The 19,154-nt window shown below is 36.8% G+C and overlaps 1 protein-coding gene across 12 annotated transcripts in view; it reads left to right on the forward strand.

The window, feature by feature from the left end:
* The window catches only part of R3HDM1 (R3H domain containing 1), a 78,449-nt gene that overhangs the window by 28,015 nt on the left and 31,280 nt on the right, over window positions 1-19,154 (forward strand). For 10 of the 12 annotated variants that reach the window (XM_035331963.1, XM_035331971.1, XM_035331966.1 and 7 more), the window contains 6 exons: window positions 1,119-1,327; window positions 2,199-2,409; window positions 9,484-9,525; window positions 9,977-10,066; window positions 15,503-15,617; window positions 17,701-17,779. In XM_035331963.1, the coding sequence (XP_035187854.1) occupies window positions 2,239-2,409; window positions 9,484-9,525; window positions 9,977-10,066; window positions 15,503-15,617; window positions 17,701-17,779 (497 nt within the window). In that variant the 5' untranslated portion in view covers window positions 1,119-1,327; window positions 2,199-2,238. The remainder of the gene's footprint in view (window positions 1-1,118; window positions 1,328-2,198; window positions 2,410-9,483; window positions 9,526-9,976; window positions 10,067-15,502; window positions 15,618-17,700; window positions 17,780-19,154) is intronic. The other 2 variants (XM_035331970.1, XM_035331976.1) reach the window with 1 other exon arrangement.

Raw genomic sequence — 19,154 nt, forward strand, 5'->3', positions numbered from 1 at the left:
TTGTAATTTTGCAATTAATTGCTTTCTAGTGACCAAGTGCAGCTCGTTGGAGACATTTAAAATCTTTCAGGACAGGTCTTTTGGTTCCTTCTTTCTTCATGTAGGGCAGCTCATGTTGTAAGAGAACAGTTTAGTGTGGGTTCTTAAGTCAATTAAAATTGTGATTACAGCCATGGAATAAATGGCTCATTGGTTTCTTATTTCACCTCAATGTGGATGTTTTTCACTTGTTTATTTTCCAAAGTCATTCTAATTATCTTGTTACTGACATGGAAATGAAGTAGTTCAACTGGGGTGACAGAAGGTATTCTTGATTTTTATTAGCATTTGTGCTGTTTTTAATAAACACCTGTGTAGTTGTGAGAAACGTGTCTGGGGAATGCAATATGGAGATCCTTTTCAGCCTATCTTTCACAGGCTTGAAAGGAAGTTATATTTTTCTTTGTTTTAGGGTATTTCTGCTACCATCATGGGTTCTGTTTTGTTTGATATTAGGTGTCTCTTATTACCTACCACTTCTAACACATACTTCCTTGTGGATAGTGGTGCTAATTATTTGTCAGGAAAGCAAATCTGTAAAAGAGGGGAGATGAAACAGCGTTGGTTTTCTAGAAATTTGTAAACCCTCATTCAAGGGCAATTCCTTTATTGAATAAAATAATATATTCTATAATTCAGGTTGCCTAAAATATGGATTTTGTATTCTGCTTGTAGATTATTAAGTATAACAAAAAGAATTGCTTATATTTACAGGGTTTTCTGTGCATTCATGGCTATTACTCCTCCACACCTACTGGGTTGCCTATTACAAATGGTCTTTTCAGACTCTTCTGGAAGATAACCTGCTTGTTTATAGAAACAGTTTCAGTAGGAATGCCAACAAAATACTTATTGTGACTACTTGTTAACTCTGTAATACAGAAATATTTTTGGAAGCCTGATGAAAAGTATAGCTGCTGCTGCTAGTTAAAGCAAGTCATGAGAAATCCAGATTTATTCTGTGCTGTGTTTTTTTTTTTTCTTTAAATGAATTCAAGTTTTTGGGTTGGTCCCCTCCCCCCAAATATAATTACCATGTATTTCCTTTGTTGATTTTAAAAATCTGTTTGTTTATTTAGGCATTTGAAAGGGATGTTCTTGCTGATTGAAGACAACATAGTTCTGTTCAAGACTCTACACTGGGGATAAGGACATGGGACTCCTCCTGCCAGATTCCAGATGGTTCATTACAACTGACATCTTGGTTGACAACTGTGAAAAGGAACTTTGGATTATTTTATTTTATTTTTGTGGTAGACCACAATCCCCAAACTGTAGAACACATCAGGTAATAAATCAGATGTTTGCTTAGACTTTTCTATACTCTTATTTTTATTTTTTCCCTATAAAAGACTTTAAGCATCCAGAACTTACTCTGTTTCTTTAAAAAAAAAAAAAGGACAATTCTTGGTTTTACATATTACACTGCAACTTACTCATGGGAATAAGTTGTATTTCGTATTTATTAGGGAAAACTAAGATGGTTGTTACTAGCTTTAATCATTAGAGTTCTCTATATTTATTATAAATTATTGTTATTAATAATTATTTATAATGGTCATTATTATAATTGCCAATGCTGTTTCTGTCGTTATTGCTTCTGAGAGTGCTTAATTTTATCAGGACCAGTTTCATTACATTTCTTATGTTAGAGTGTTCCTGCATTCAGTACTTGCCCCTGTGTTATTGGCAACCAGGAAACTTAAAATGATTTAATGAAACTTATGTGTATTTGCACTCTTGATGCATTGTCATTTATCTGTTTGCTCTCAGCCCTTTCAAAGTAAATCTACCCGTAATTCATTCTTCCTTTCAAATGAGAAAATCTTCCCCTGTTGTTGTTAGAACCTAATTTGATTTGGAGCATTGAAATGTTCAAGTGTTTATTTTTAAATACGGAAGGGAAAATCTGCAAGTGTTATCCCACAGTGTAGTTGTTTAGTTCTCTCATATACATAGCTGTGGTTATATGCCTCTTGATAAAAGTGGTGAAAAGATGATGATCACTCCTTCCCTGTGATACAAGAAATGAGAAATACCATAACAGGAGCGCAAATCTTCATGGTAGTGAAGTCATTTCTATTTTGGATAGCTGTTTAAGTATGTGCATTTATTGAATTTAAAAATACTCAGTGATCCCTTTTTTCTTTGTCCTAAAGGTTCCATATTTCTTGTAGAATTTTAAAATAATCTTTTCTAATGAGGATGTCTGATATTCTTACTGTAAAAGATGAAACTGATGCAATGAAGGGTTCAGAAGCTGAATTTAAAGATACAGAACCAGATGAAAATCTTATAAAATCAGGAAGTCAGGAGCAGATCCAAGCAGAAAAGGATGAAAATTGTCCTGATAGTAAAAATGATATGCCGGTAAGAAGCTTTTCACTTTATTTTTCACTAATGTATCGTGTTAAATGAGTCTGTCATGTCCTTCTTTTTGTCATGTTCCTCTTACATGTTACTTTGGTACTGGCTGGGAAAACTTGACCATTTTTTTGGAAGCAAGTAGGATGATTGTTTCTTCCTCTCTCCTCCTTTGCCTCATTTCGGTTTATATTCAGTTATATTTATATTCATGAGGGTCAATAATTTTTAATTGTTTGAGTTGTGTAAGTGGTTTTCATGGGAAAGTCGAACCGTCCGTTACGTACGTTCTCCTGAGTGTGCCTGTGAAGTTGAGTCAAATCTTTCTTACCTTATCAGAACAGGGGAAAAACTTAGCACCCAAATCACCTTTTGGTTATTGCTGAATCTTGACCAAGTTTCAGAGACTGTGCTGCACCAATAATACTCTATCTAGTAATAGTATGGTTTGGTCAAGGCACTTGGTGAGTGTTGCTCCTCAGCATGGCTGCCCTGAGTAGTGGTGATCAACAATGGCTCAGGTGTAACTCTTAAAGCAGAGCTGTACTGCACAAGGCTAAAGTAAGCAGATGGAGGTAACGCAAATCCCCCGGTGTCAGAGGAATCAAGTCAGCAGAGCTGCTGAGGCCAGTAGGTCTGAGTCCTGCCCTAGATAGCAGCAGCAGAAAGTGCAGCCTTCCTCCCTGCATGAACAGTGGAGTAGGATGGAGGCATACTGTCCTTTCTTGGCTGCTAGCGAGTACTCCCATAGCTTTCCTTTCCTTCAGTTCTCCACCACTTGTCAGTTTTGGTATGTAATCTATCAGGTGGGAAAGCTTAGGCTGTCCTCTTGCATACTTGGAGGAGCTGACGCACATAAACATACGGTCTTTGTAAGATAGGAGATGTACCTACAAAACCTTAGAGCATCAGATTTCAAGTAAGGGAGAAATACCGTGGAAACATCTTGTGTTAGAGGGAACCAGAGCAGAGCCAACTGCTTAACACCAGTTCAGCAGTATGGCAGCATGTTTGATACCCCTGAGATTCAGCTACACAGAGTTTATGTGTAATAGCCCTAAAAGAGGGGTGTCTTATGTGGCACAAACTGGCTAACTCCTGGCTGAGGCTGCCCATGGTTACTGGAGACCGTAAGCAGCTTAGGTGAATTGAGGAAGGCAACTGAAATTTTCTGTCATAACTTGGGAAAAGGGGCAGATTTCTAATAAGGCTTGGAAGAAATTAACTTTCTATAGTTTTTTTTCTTTTTAATCTGTGGGTTATGAATAAAAAAAACTCTGATAAAAATCGTGATTGGGATATGGGGTATGCCAGTATTCTCTTGTGGGTTGCAAAACCAGGACAGTGGCTTATTAGATTCTTGTTGTTGAGATTTGAGTAAAATGTTCTTTGGGGAGTAGTTTTGCTCATGACTAGCAATTCAATATTCTGCTGAGTGAAGTAAGCTCTGTTTGCTAGGTTAAATTGCTTCCCAGTAAATCTTGTCGACCACTGTAATAACAATACAGTTTTACTCTTTAATATCTGCTGGCTTTATTAAAGTTGGCATCAGCATAAATAGATACCTTTATAGAAAGCAAATTCTTAAAATGAAATACTTCTCCTGTAACATATGAGAAATAACTGCTACTGAAACATTGGTGCATGTTAGAACTGAGCTGATGCTCTCTTTAATCAAGAGACTATCCCAGTAGTCAGCATTAAAAATGATTTTAAGGTTTATTTTCCTACAGCTCAGTAACATAGAAGAAATTCATTCACATTTTCTCATTTAACAAGTATTAGTGTAGAACCTTATGAGATTCAAGAGGCAAATCTGCCTTCCTGCAAACAAGTGTTCCTGTCCAAAGAAATGAAGCTGTCAGTGGCTGTGGGTTTTGGCTCTGGCTTGTTTGACAGGGGGTTTTGGTTGGTTGGTTTTGGTCTTGTGTGGGAATAATATCTGGTGGCTGAAATAATTAACTAGCACGCACACTAGGAACCATACAATTGTGTAATGAAGGCTTCTTGATGCAAGCAGCTTTGCTGTCTTTTTCATGTAGCATTGATGTGAACGTTGTGTCTAGGAGTGTCCATCAGAACCAGAGCGCTGCCATTACCTGAGTAGTGTAATTAAAAACGTGGTCTGAGAATGAGGATTTCCAGAGTAGGAGGTAGACAGCTGTTTATAAAGCAGAATGTTGTTCATCTAAGGCCTTTGCAACAAGTCAGTGAGTTAATGTTACTTGTACTGTGATTGCTGGTAGTGCAAGTACATGTGGCATATACTTGCTTTGTAACTTGCTATTTAACTTCTCTACAGTCAAGTAAGAAACTAGCTTTGATTGCTCCTCTGTCTAAACCAATTGTGGTTTGAATTCAGGTATGCTTCTGAATCTTTGCAGTTGAGTAACTGATTGTTATACTTTGAAATAAAAGTTTGCCTCTAAATTCTAGATGGCTTTCAGATGTTGTGCACTGGTCCCCACTTTGCTGTTGTGTACAGTGTGAATGAGAAAAATGTCTGTGTATGGGCAACTCCCACAGTCTTTTTAACTAGTGGGAAAGTAGTGTAATCGATACAGGGGTTATTAGGGACCATTTTTGAATTGTCATGGTTTAAAATTGCCATCAAGTTACATTTAAATGATACTGGAAATCAGTGGCACTTGTGAAAAGTACTTGTAGAGGAGTACATCTAGAGGAGTGTACTATGGAGGTGTTTTGTTGCTGGTGGTGTTTTTTGTTGTTGTGGGGTGGGGTTTTTATGATAGAGCTTTTCATTCATGCTAGGAAAATACATATATATATATATATATATATATATATACTTTTTAAGAAAAAAATACTTAACATCTCTGTAATAATACATGCTGGCTATTCTAGAAAAGGCAGGCTTGTTCTTACTCTACAATCCATGCACTATGGAGTGGGGTGGAGAGAAGAATGTTAGTCTTAATTGCCATCATCTCTGTAATAAAAAATAATCACTGCTATGTGAATAGAAGATCCTCAGTGGATAGTAATAACCAAGACAGTAGAAGACTGGGAGAAAGTAAGTTGCATATTACTGTGTATCAGGAAAGGCATTTGCAAACTGTGGAGAATAAAAGAAAAAAACCTCACCAAGTGATGAAGGCATGAATTCAAGACTTGTGTGCATTCATTGATTGATAGGAGCAAGGTAAATATTGTATTAAGTAGGTATGATTCTGGTTTTGATTTATACTAATTAAGCAGATATCCTAGTCCCTTGGAGAAATTAGGTGAAATGTTTGTTCTTAACAACTGGACATGCTTTTTGATGAGCTTCTTCTCTTCATATTAGGACAAATCTTTGTTTTCTTTCTGTTCCACATATGAGTTCTGTGAGGCCTTTCTTTACTTCTTTCTCAGCTATTCTGATCTTGTCAAAATTCACGTCTTTGTTTCCAAAATACACAACTTACTAATTTTTAATAGGCAGATTCTGATCAGCTTCTTTTGAACTTTGAAAATGCTTCTGCATCCAATAGTGAAACTATTTTTCCAGTTTTATTCCTCAGTCATCCTCTGCTGTGTCACGGAAAATTGCTGTCACCACTCACTAGTACAGGAACGCAAGTAACCATACACCACGCTGGTTTTTTCTTCAGTGTTACACAAGCTAACTATGGTTGTTAAAACTGTAGCCCTTATCTAAATTTAAAACTGAGGCCTAGTTTAGTAAAAGGATGGAAAATTGCAAGTCCTCAGACCACTTTTTCTGTCTGACATCTGAAATGTCCCAAGCGTAACGCAGAAATCTGTGTAGTACCTTTTCACAAGGCTTTTCTTGCTTCTGAATTTGCCTTCTTGTGACTGAGCTGTTGTTATCCAGCTGCTTTGAACAGCACAGTTTGGTAGAAGAAGGGATGTAAATGTTCCAGATCTTTACTTTGTATTTAATATACATGATCTGTGGGGTAATTAGGAAAAAAGAACAGGCAAATATTTCTGCTGAAAGCCTGGATATATAGGGTTGTAAGTGTTCAGTAAACTGTCTTAACTTCCACTTTATTTTGTTGATTGCATTGTATTAATTAGATGGAAGTGAAGCACAGTAGTTTGTCTCAAAAGGTTCTTTTTTTCAGGTTAAAAACCAGATCATTGTTTTCATTATGCAAATTTTTTGCAACACTTGCTTTTAAAGTGTCTTGATATCATGCCTATAACGACTCTAAATGGAGCATAAATACATTTTTAATCTAGCTTTTATTAACAGTATTTTCTCATGTCAGTAAAACTGAGAGCTGCAGTTATGAAGAAGTTGCTTAACTTGTGCTCAGTATGGATTATATATTCTAAAATAGCTAGAAACTGTTTTTACAATTGGGAACATAAAGGTGGAGCATAGGAACAAAGCTTAGCAAATGCAGAAATCAGAACGAAAATTCCAGGTGTGTTGGTGTCTATCCCACACAGTTAGAGCTGGCTGCAGAGGCTTATATTGCAGGCTTTGATACCTTTAGTCATAAGGAAAGGCACAGAATTGAGGCTGGCAAAGAAAAGTTGTTGTCGCCTGTTAACAGATGTTAATGATGGATGGGGTGATGCTCATCTCATGTGCAACTCTGAGGTTTGATTCATTTCAGTTATGGGAGAATGATTGGTCCCTACAAATTGGGACCGCTCCCTCCTACAATGCCCCTGCCCCTGGCTGTCCCCAGTGTTATCTCTATTGGATTGGTCCCTAAAAATTGTCAGGTGCTCATGAAATAAGCACCAGAGTATTCAAATACTCTCATTTACTACCCTGAATACCTTATCTTATTCCTCATGGGCTGCAAACACCTGTCTTCAAGAAATCTGAAATGCAGTGTGATTAATCGTGTCAGCTGGGTTGGCTTTTCAGCCTGGAACCAAAACTCTAATTCTGCAAGCGAAATGGAAGGTGATAAAACAGCCCACAAAACGCATAAAGGAATGTACTGTCAACCAGAGCATACTGTGGCTGAATTCTGGAAAACATACTCATTTTAAACATTGTTACAAATATTTTGGGTTTGATACTAGATCATTTCAATTTTAGTATATCAATTTAGTTTTGAGATACTTTCTTCACGTCAGCTGGCATAAACAAATACACTTTACTTTGGCTGCTGTGGATTCCTGAGACTTTACTGAGTTGAGGTCAGGTGAGGAGGGGAGAGGTGCTTTGTACAGAACTGCTTTCTAGCAACATTCTCTACTTTTTTTTCCTTTAAATCATTCTTCTAAAAGTAATTGAATATATGTCTTTAGTAAATTGTAGAAGTCTATTTGGCTAGTTTATAAATGTCTTACGTTCTGCATAACTAAGTTGACTTTCTTTTTTTCCCACCTAAATGGTGGATCTAGGGTGTTTGCTTCATTAGACTATTTTTAGTTATGTACTGGATTCAAAGCTTCCCAGATTTTGCAAGAGGTAAACAATTTTTTGAGTAGTTTCTTCTGCCTCTTGTTTTGATAGTCAACTGAGGATCCCACTAGCATTGTTGATTGATTTTATGTTTATACTGTTTGATTTGAACCCACCTAAGATAATTGATGCTGGATTAATTGATAGAGGGTGGGAAATCATCCAGTTCTTGAAAGCTCATTAGCTTGGTATAATGCAGACTTTGCCAGGGAGATACAAAGTGCCAGCTTTCAGTAAACAGGGCGTGCTTTCAGTGTAGGTGATTGAGGGGAAAAAATGACTTCCAGATGCCAACAAAAATTGATCTTTGTATTGTTCCAGGTATGGGAAAAGTTGAACTGACTTCGCTCAGAATCTCAGCAAGCTTCCTTTTCTTAAAATGTATATATATAGAGAGAGAGAGGGAGAGAGATATCAGTTCAGACAGTTTTCAGCACAGCTATTTAAAATCCTGTTACACAGTGAAATGAATAATATTTAAATGAGCTTCTCAGCGAAGCTGGGTCAACATCCAAAAAAAGATACTTGATACTTGAGGAAAATGAGAGAGAGAGCTGTTCTTCTGCCTTGACATGGCTGAACCCTTCAATTTAGGTTAGGAGTTTTTTAGCAACATGTATTTCCTGTAAAGAAATTAGGAGCAGATGTCGATCAAGCGCCTTATGTATGAGCTTAGGGCAGAGTTTGCTTTCTTTATGTAGTTTTCAGACTGGGTTTTCATTTTGTTTCCTTCTGGAAGGATTCCTCTTTCATAAAGGAGGGGATGTTGTCCATTAAACAACACTTGAAACTGTATTTCCAATGTTAGCTTTCACTTACAAGTATTAGGCGTGTGCTCACTAAAATCAATTCTGTTAAAGGCTTGTATATCCATCAGTTTTAGTTCTGTAGTGAAACCAGTACTTTCATTATATTGCGCCACTCTTAAGTGCCTCCAAGTATCACGGGGGTGCATTTTAACCATGGAGTTACAAACCTGACAAACTCTTCTTTGATCAAATATACATTTCGATCATGCATGCTGCAGCAAATTTGTGATTTTTTTTTTTTAAGAAACTATTAATGGGAAAAGGGTTGTGGGTAGATAAAGATCATATCTGTGCACAGTAAGTTACTGAGCTAAAGAAAGCTTTGACCAGCAGCTTTTTCTCGTTGGCTTTTATAGCTCCTAATCATCTTTTATATTTTAATATGAATCAAATATATATTAAAATATATTTTAGTTATTAGTATTGATTGCCTTGTAGAGGCAATGTGTTTGTTTTTATTTCCCCTTCTCCCATATCATCACTTTTCCAGGTAGGTTTCAGGAAATAGGAAGAAAACCTTTTTTTTTTTTTTTTAAATCATTGTCAAGGAAATTAGGACAGGCGAATTTTAAACTTAGGAGTGAAGTGGACTGAGAGAGTCATCAGCCTGGATCTTACTGACCAAGGACAATGCTTACTGCCTGTTAAATATCTGCAATATCTATTGTTGATAAATGAAAGAGAACTCAAGGACAAGCACAATGAAAAAGAGAGCATATAATCCTTCAGCCAAAAGCAACTGCTGTTCCTTTCAGACTTGACCACCATGTCAGTAATAACTGTTAAACCTTTCTCTGTTAAGCAGTCTTTTGCATTGCTAAAGTTGAAGTACGAAGTGTAATATAAACCTTTTCTGTTGTGCCCATCATCCAGCGGCCAGTGCAGTCTTTTGGACAGACAGCCAAAAGGTCGAAGGTACAGTAGCCTTGTGTGCTGGCATGCTAAGGAAGCCCTTCATGCTTGATGAAGCCTTGTTACTTTGTGAAAAGTGCCTTTAGTTTCATCCTTTATTTTTTTTGGTAATGAAGCTTTGTTTTATTCTGTTGGATTTTTGTCTTGCCTAGTTGTCTGCTTTTGTGGTTTGCCTTTATATTTTTGGTGGCTTTTTATTGTTATGGAGAGAAGCATTTTCCCAACGATTTGATTTACTTTTCATTAGACGTGCTCTATTGTGCTGACAGTGCCTTCAAAAGCTGCAATTGCTTGGGTATTTTTTTCCTAAAGGAAATAATGTATTCTTCTGAAAACATTAAAAATGCAGTTCTCAGCCAATTTGTTTTACATAACATGAATGGAAAAATAACGGCTTATGGTATATTTATATATTTATAAGCCATAGTTTTTAATTTTACATACTTTCCTTTAGTCAAACACAAAGTTAAAGTTAGTTCGGAGCCTTGCTGTATGTGAAGAATATCCACCACCTCCTACAGCTGAAATATCACAGGATTTCCAGGTAAAAGTCACGTTACTGAAGTTTCTGAAACAATTTAAAATAGCTTACTGTTCAAAAGAAAGTCTTTGGGTACTCTTTAAATATGCAGATGCCATATGATTATTTTTGATACAGATTTAACAGAGGTGGTAATATCTGGCAAAGAGTCTGCTGCTGTGCTTTTCTGAACTATTTTCTGAACTATAATGGTTGATAACTGGGGAACAGAAAAAGGGGAGCTTGGTTAGTTTGTTTCAGCTCTCTGGTGTTACAGTGCACTTGGCAGTTGCAAACTACTTAATGCTGTGTGCCATCATTAAGACAAATGTTGTGTTAACATGCAGCATGATTTAACAACTTTTCATATCTAAAGATGTAAATGGTTGTAAGTTCTGCTGTTTTGATGGAATTTCTGCATGTTATTCATAATTGCTGGTTAACACATGCCTGAGGTATGCCTGGAGACTAATCTGTTAAGATATTTTAACATACTAAAAGAAATTCTTAAATAATGGACAAAATACGTAAAAAGCTTTAGTGAATTTTAAATCTAACTTTTCTGATTTTGCTTTTATAGAAGTCTGTATCTTTAGAGTGAAATACTATTACTAGCTTTAGTTTGGGCTATGGATGAGAGACACTGAAATGATTTTCATGCTGCTCTTGTTTTCACTCCTAACAAAAGTGGAATGATTCATAGTGGCTTTCTTGTGAAGCATGTTGAAATATTTTACTGTTATTTGAAAAGCTTCTAAATGGTCTTTTTGTGAGAAGTCTCACTTTCTTTAACAAGCAGAAGGAACCAGTAGGATAGCAACAAGTAAGGGTTTATTGCTGTGGGACTTCTAATTCGGTTTTGGGGAGGAAAGAAGGTTGAGAACTCAAACGAGTTAAACCGTATGAAGAATGAACTGTCAAGTATCTAGGTTTTGGTCTTGGGAAAACTGAAAACAATTGTTTTTTTTTTCTCAGTCCTTCACTAATATACTTACTGATACTTGAAGAGTAAATTGGAGAAATTTTGGAACTGGGCCTGCTGATTTAATGAAAATCCAAGTCTGGTACAGCTCATGGAGTAAGAATTTAAAAGCCAACAGAAAAAATAATGCCATTTACCATGATTTATATTCCTGTTGCGATGTTTCCCATAAGATTATCCAAACTAAGAAATCTAGTTCAGGCTTAGTTGTTCAGGCTTGAAGCGGTACGGCTTTGCTGCATCAGGCACTGTATCTGAGTACAAGAGGAGAGAATGCTAATTCAATGAACTATTCATCCACAGAGCATTTTAAATGTAAGTCAGGGGGATTTTTAGAACTTCAGCACTACAGGACACCTTGTATTTAATGGTTTAATATCAGAGCCTTATTATAAGTGTGCTCTGCAGGTGGCATTTGTTGCAGTGTCCTGGGGGAGCCTCTCCATAGCTGCATGTACTGCTGAGTGCTTCTTGAAAGCAATTAGTGCAGCAGCAGAAGGGATGTAAAGGCCAGTTCTGCAGAACGAATTGAATTGTGGGATAATCTAAGTTTGTACAGAATTAATGTCATCAATGAGACTGTATATTAAGAAAGAAAACTAGATCAGGCTGCAAACTTTCTTTAGAAACACTAATCTAGAAAAAAAAGTGGTTTAGGGATCCCAGTAACTATGCAAATGATGGGGAGACCAAATGGAATTTTTCGGAGCTGAACAGAGAGAAATACATGTTAACAGGAGAGTCAGAAGTGGGAATTTGTTGCAGCTCCTCATGCTGCAATGCACATCTTAGCGGCCGCAGGTCTTGCATGACCTATAACAATACAGACAATTTCTTCAACTGCTTGCTTCATTTCCCAAGGATTTTTGGGGAACGGTGTGGAAGGGTTCTTGTAGAATCAGCAATCTGCAGGTGGCTGCCTCGAGCCCCATGCTGGAAGTGTGCTGTATGTGTGGGAGGTGAGGAGCTATATGGCACAGCCCTCCCTGGCAACACTGGAATAAAGTGTGTGAGTGCCTCCCCTTGCTGGAAAAGTCACTGCTCCGTTGTGGGAGTGAGACTGCAACCGAAACACGGCTTCCGTTTTTCTGTTTGTACTTAAAATGGATTTTAAGAGTTAGGAAGAATAAATTTCAGGATAAAGTTGCTGATAATCCTTAAAGAATCATAATATTTGATCTTTAGAAAGCAGGAGCTGCTATGAGTGTTGGGATAACTCTGTAGTCTTGCCTGTGACTGTTCACAGTCCCCCCTCACACACGGCTGTGCTGCAGCTCTTCACAAGGTGTGAAGCTCCTCGGCATATGCAGGTGTAGAAGTAGTTCAGCAAGCCACTGCTGCCTGTCTCCTCAGAAGACTGCAGTGGAGGAGGTGATGGACCAGACAAATAACCTCTGGAAGATCAATTTATTTTCTGAAATACCTGTTTATATTTTCTGGAGCAATTGCAATGTGGGAGGAGATGCTCTTCGTTACTGAGGAACCAAAGAGCTCAAAAGTGTTGTGCCTTAGTTGTTGAAAAGCATTGGCAACCCTTTAAGTAAAAGGTGCTATCAAAGTGTAAGCATGTCAATTTATTGCTTGAAGACAACCATAACTGATTTTTTATTATTTTTGCAAACACACTAACTCTTAATTCTTTTGCCATCCTTTGTCTAAATTTAGGTTCTGGAATTGTTCTGCTTCTGTGTGCTCTGATACGAAGTACAGACATTAGCCAAAGCATGATCAATTCCAGCTCTTATTAAGAAAGGGCTGGTTTCTTGTGAATGAGCTGTTACTGTTATTATTAACAAGTAAATCAGTCTTTGAAAGATTGGACTTCTTTAACAAAGTAAAACAACCTGAAGGGAAAGAAGAAAACAGACTACAAAGAAAGGGTCTGCAATGTTAGTGAGTTTATACTGACTTGTGTAAATTCAGATTGTTGGTAAAGCAACCCAGGATGTAGGACCTTTGATTAATCCTTCAGTAATGATTCCTGACACTTACATACTTCTTCTATTTATTTTTTTTTTTCAAGTATATTAAGCTGGAGAAATTTTTCAGGTGTTGATGGTTTTGGTTTAGAGGTTTGTGCTTCATTGTTTAGCTACTGTTTTTCTTTTAATTGCAAAATTTGGTGACAATTTGTGCTGCTGCAACGAGGAATTCAGATAGGAAGGTGATTTGTGTTACCATAAAGAGTACGTTAAATTAGTATGCTAGAAGAGACCAGCTATCACCAGGGTGGGATTAAAAGAATTTTAAGGAATAGAAGCTAAAATATTTTTCAGCAGCTTTCCCATGAAGTAGGTCATGTTTAATTAGATGCTACATTTTTTATAGCATGAAATCACAAGAAAGTGCCCTTTGGTACACAGTTCTGTATCACACTTTGAAGTCAAATTGATGCTAGCAGAATTGGCTGCTCAGATGGCTCTTCCTTTTTTAGCACTTGGTGGGGAAAGAAGTATGAAAATGATTACTTGCTGAAGCCCTTTGACTAAACTATTTCTGCGTGCTTTTTTTGTACTCTGGGTAGGTTTAGAGCATGTAGCCAATCAATCTTTTAATAAAGGAAAGTCAGAATCAGACTATGAAAAATTCCTTAATTTACTAATAGTTTTATAGAACATTGAAAAATGGAGAAAAGCATGTTACATTGGTGGATGAGAGTCAGAATTAATTCCTTAATAGCACATGTACCGTGCTTCTTTTATTCTTGTTCAAATAGCAGTTACGTAGCTACTGGGTGAACAGTCAGCATGTAATGCACTTTACAGTGAAAAATAATTTGCTTATATGGATTATGTTTATATGTATGAGGTGAGGAATGCAAAGTTTTGGTTTGGAATCTTTAATGTTTTTAGCCAAGTGAATTCTCAAAACCAGTAAAGAAGTATGCTAACAAGTTCATTAGTTGTGAAAGACAGTGGTTTTTATCAGCCTTGGATACAGACAACCTCATAGAAGCTGAGAACCCTTCACACTTGTAGTGCTGTTTTGCAGGGTGCTGATGGATTAGTAAGTTTAATTAGAACATTTAAGGGGGGAACATCTCATAATGAAAGGAGAGCTGGTAGTTTTCTCAGCTAAGCTTTTTTTTTTTTCTTATTTGAAACAGTTTTAACTCCACAAACATATATTCAAACAGGTTTTTAACCATAGCCTCCTTAGTACAGGGCTCCTACAGCTCAGCTTGGAAGAAATGAAGGTGGCAAGCAGTTTATGTTAGGTAGGGCAGGGAGAAACGTTACTACAGGCTATGCAGAGATGTGTTTGCAGGTGAAGCATTCTTCAGCCTTGGCTTTAATTGTCAGATCAAGTCTGTGGTATAAGACATCAGGAGAAGCTTACAGCAGGTGCCTTTATGTGGGTAAGAATGGGCTTGATGGAAGAGCGAGGATTTGGGTGAAAAAGGATTTGGTGCAAGAGTCAGGAGTGGTAGGGAAACTTGGATGTGGGGTAGGTCTGTGCCTTGGGCTGGGAGGAATCAGATGTTCGTGGGTAGGGGTGATGACTGTCTTGAGTTGGCTTCTGGGGGAACAGAACTAACATCTGAGGGACTTTCAGATGCAAGGAGCGGGGGAGTGCTATCATAGGACTTTGTTATCCTTCCTCTTAGCATCACTCAGATGCAGAATTTTTCTCCATTTTTCTCTACTCCCTCTGATTTTGCTGTCTGAAATATGGTAGTCCTTTGTTTTAACAGTCCTGTTAAAGACAAAAGAGGCATGGAGAACAAAATGACTCTTGCCTACTAATTAGGGAACCATTTTTGTCACTTAATCTAAAAGGGAAAGGCTTTTTGCTATATTTGGAAAACAGGTTTCATGATACTTCACTGACTTGTGTAGAAAAGTAGATTTTTGAGATGATTGCATGCACAGCTACTCTGTCAAAATATACAAAAAGATAAGAATCTAAGCCTTGATGACAGTAAGGTCTGCAAATTTTTGCCTTGATGTATTATTGTACTGTAAATTTTTTCTTCTTTTTGCAAGTCTGATAATGCTGGTCAGTCTTAGAAATTGCAACATTTGTTTTACTCTTTCTTGACTTAAACCAAATCAAAACTTAAAGCCAGCTGTTATAGTTGAAAATTGCAATGAAGGAAAAAAAGCATTGCGTATGATGTGTTACGTAAAAAAAAAAAAGTAGATGTATAAAATCTGTGCACCTGAAAAACTGGAACATTTTCATGCTTGTCTCAAGGTAGTTTAGATTAATTTTGAAAAAGCAGTCAGGGCTTGGAAGTGTGTGTGAATTCAAAACTATGTATATTACTTTCTACATCTTCTCTATAGTTGTTGATTCACTGATAAATAATTTCGTTTTGTTTGCATAAAGTACGTTTGTAATTGGAAAGAATATGAGAACTGTTACTTTCCTTGTTAGCTCTTCATTTTTGCAGGTGATAAAGTACAGAACAGTTGTGTTGCAGATCTGTATTATTTGAAATAATTTCCATGATGACCGACTTTTACTGTTGACAGGAGAAAATTCAAATCCAGTTGTCACATTGTTTTGAAAAAGAAGAAAAGCCTGCAAAAGATGAAACGGAAAAGGAAAAGTCCAGTGATAAATTGCCCAGAAAAATGTTATCAAGAGGTTTGCTATCTGTCATTCTGCTTTTAATTTGTATTTTTAGATCACACATTCTAGAAAATCTATTAATGACCTCAAGTGACCTTGTCTTTGGGAAAAGTGTTAGGATTATTTTAATGTAGAAATACATTGTTTTCTTAAGACTAAAAATTGTTTTTTGTGTGTGAGCTGAAGTGAATTTTTGTGCATGTTAATGATTAATATTTCACTATGTCTTGTGTACCTGAATACGTGATGGTCCAGACTTGCATGTGGATGATAATTTGCGAAGCTGAATTACTCATTTCATTATATCAAAGTAGTATACATAGATAGAGGTAGTAATATCCAGAGTAGTATCCGTATTATATGGATAGAGATGAAAAAATGGTCTGTACAGATGGAGTTGTCACTTGGTGAAAAGTCAGGCCCCCTTTCCTCTGGCTTTTGTTCAAATTTAAATAAAAGATTGTTAGCACCTGTCAAGATGTGACAAGCTCAAATCTTATCTGTCTTTTTAGTGTACCTGTTGGTGAAATTAGTTGTCTGTCTGCACACCAGTAAATACTTAAGTGTCATCACATGGCCTAATCCCTGTGTTAATAAGGTAGTTGGTTATGTCCTGGGTATAGAAAGAATCTGGAATTCATTCATTTTAATCTGGAATAGAACTGCCAAAATTAATGACAGAAGACTATCTCTGTCCATGTTATCTAATGCATTAAGTGTGTTGTATCAGAGCTAACTTGTCTAACCTTTAAAGTACATTCCTACCTTCTGAAATTTAAAAAAAAAAAAAAAAAGTAATGTTGAAGAGTTGAGAGCTGAGTGACAATGTCTAAGCTGTTGTAAATACACCCAGCATAACCCGTGGAGGTTAATTACTCTCCAATTTAAGACGTGCCAAAATATGTTATGATGGAATTCAAGCATCAATCTTCCAGTAATTATTACTGAATTATTGTTCACTTGGCAAGTTAAGAAAATGAAGGTAAATAATTATTCGATGTTTTATTTTATTTTTTATTATCAGGCATTCCTTTTTCTTCTTCCTCCTTGGAATCAAAAGTAATCCCAAAAGATAAATGATTGGACTTGCTTGGTTTTATTTTTATTCTCTTGACAATGCTAGGGCAGGATTGATAGTGTACTGAGCTCTACAGAGCTCAAGGAACTCACTGTCATTCTTCTTTAGGGAACTAGAGGTTCCCTGTCCTTAGATGGACTTGGAGTCTCTCCAGGAAAGATTTCAGTCTCATTTGTGAAAATCAAACACTTAAGTCACCCCGTTTCCCACTCGCCAAGAGACTGAACACTCCTGGCACTGTTTCTAATAAAAAAAAAAAAAATCAGCAGAGATTCTGCATCCACTGAATCTTGCCTTCTTTGTGCAGTAGTGCCCTCAGTCATCGCTAATAAAAGCTAATTTGCGAGGACTGTGCTCCATGCTAACCATGAAAAGACCTGGAACAGTGAGGCATAAGTTTGAGCTGTGCATAACTTAAGAGGCTGGCACTTGAGTAGTTCTTGGAAGAAATCTAGTAATGTAATACTGGAAATACTTGGAACGAGTCAGATCTTTGTGGGACTTCTGAAAGTTTTCAAACATTATGTTGTGAAAGCAAGGCCAACAAAACAAGGATTTTTAGTAGTACAGAGCAACAATAGTTGATGGATAAACTGTTAGCTACCAACTTACAGTATTTCTTTGGGCAGCATCCAGTACATCTGTACATCAGCTAGTGGTCCACAGAAGCACATACAACAGTGCAGTGTAGCGTATTGGAGAAAACTTGGAGGGTTGATGGAAATGATGTGACTCGGTGATACGCTGCTTCAAAATGTATAGCAATTTGTTACTAGATTGACAGCGTTACTGAAGCTTTTGCCTTCTGTATTACACTTGAATGGGAGATTTGGAGGCGTCATACTGGGTTTTCTGTTTTTTATATATATATTTGAGCCTTTTCTCTGGAAAATGCAAGTATTCGGTTTAGAATAACATACCTATTAGTATTGATCCATAAATAATATGTTCAGCAATAATTGGGGAAAAAAATACATTTTTTGCAAAGTGTAATTGTGCTCTCTTCCCCCCTACCTTTAGATTCCAGCCAAGAATACACAGATTCCACTGGTATAGATCTTCATGAATTTTTAGTAAATACATTAAAAAACAATCCCAGGTAAGCATCAGTAAGCTTAACATTGTTCTTCTGTCTTGTTATTGCCTGAAGTATAACACCACATTTTGTTCTGTTCTTTTTTTTTTTTTAAAATCCTCTTAACTGACATGCAGTGCTAGACATTTATTTAGGATCAGTTTTTGTTATGGAGGCTATCTGAAACACCAATCCATTGTAATTTGTGTGTTACATGAACGCAGGTTCAGGATACTGAACTGTTTTCAATGGTGTATTTGTGTTTAATAAACAAATAAGGAGTTCAGATAGTTTTAGAATCTCTTCTGTATTCAGTTCTAAAACTTTTACTCGTTTAGCATCTACTTGTTAGATACCAAACAACCTTTTGCTTTTATCTGCCTTTTAATGAATTTCTAGACAAAGGAGTTTCTTTTAAGCTGTACTATATAAACCATAGGTATGCACGTCTTCAGTCTGCACATCAGAAACCAAATCTGACCTTATCCAAGTCTATCATTTAGCAAGAGTTGATACGATATGGTTGCTTTGAGGTTTGGAGTACACTGTCTTGTTTGTTCTTTTCCTAAAGTGGGTTTAATACTAGGTCTGTGGCTGTATGTACAAGGCAAGAAATAAACTTGGTGTAGTTATGCTGCTATTGCAAAAAACTATTCCGCTGCTATTTGTTACTCGTTCACATTATAGTTAGTGTTTCCCATGTGATAATGTATTGGGATTCCACTTTATTGAAAAAAGTTTTTTGAAGAGGCTATCATAAGTGTCCAACAGCTTTTAGTCCTATAGAGTAAAATTAGGAAGCACAGACCTGTGCTAGACTCTTACTTTGGCCATATTGGAAGTCATAAATCATCACAGTGAAAATAGGAATTGCAGATGAAGGCCTACTGTAAGCCTTTACTCTTGCAATACCTGGGAAGCTTAGTTATCTGATGCATGCAAATTATCAGCTGTGGGACAGTAAATTTCATTATATGTTAATGACTTATTGAAATTGACATAAGTGTTTTTAAGATACTATTTTATGGTGTTTCTGCTAATGTTCCTTTCAGTCAGCTTGAGTTTTAGCTTTTCATATTATCTCAACATCTCAACACATTGCAATTTATGCCAGTTTTTAACCACTTGGTTGTAAGTATGTCGTAGTAATTCCTTCCATTATCAGTGCTCTACTCACAGTGTATCTCTGATCCTGTGATGTGATTTGCAATCCAACGGTCAGTTCAGACCTCTGCAAATCTTGGTACCTGTGCTAACGAGAACCAACCTGATCACTCTTTGCCTTCTTCCTGAGTCTTCTCAATGACTGTGCTTTTTATTGAGCCCACTGGGCAGAGATTACTCGGAGAGTCTTTGTACTCTTATTTCTGAGATAAGAACAGCTTGTTTCAGTAAGTGG

The sequence above is a fragment of the Oxyura jamaicensis genome, chromosome 7, assembly GCF_011077185.1.
Source record: "Oxyura jamaicensis isolate SHBP4307 breed ruddy duck chromosome 7, BPBGC_Ojam_1.0, whole genome shotgun sequence".
Lineage (NCBI taxonomy): Eukaryota > Metazoa > Chordata > Aves > Anseriformes > Anatidae > Oxyura > Oxyura jamaicensis.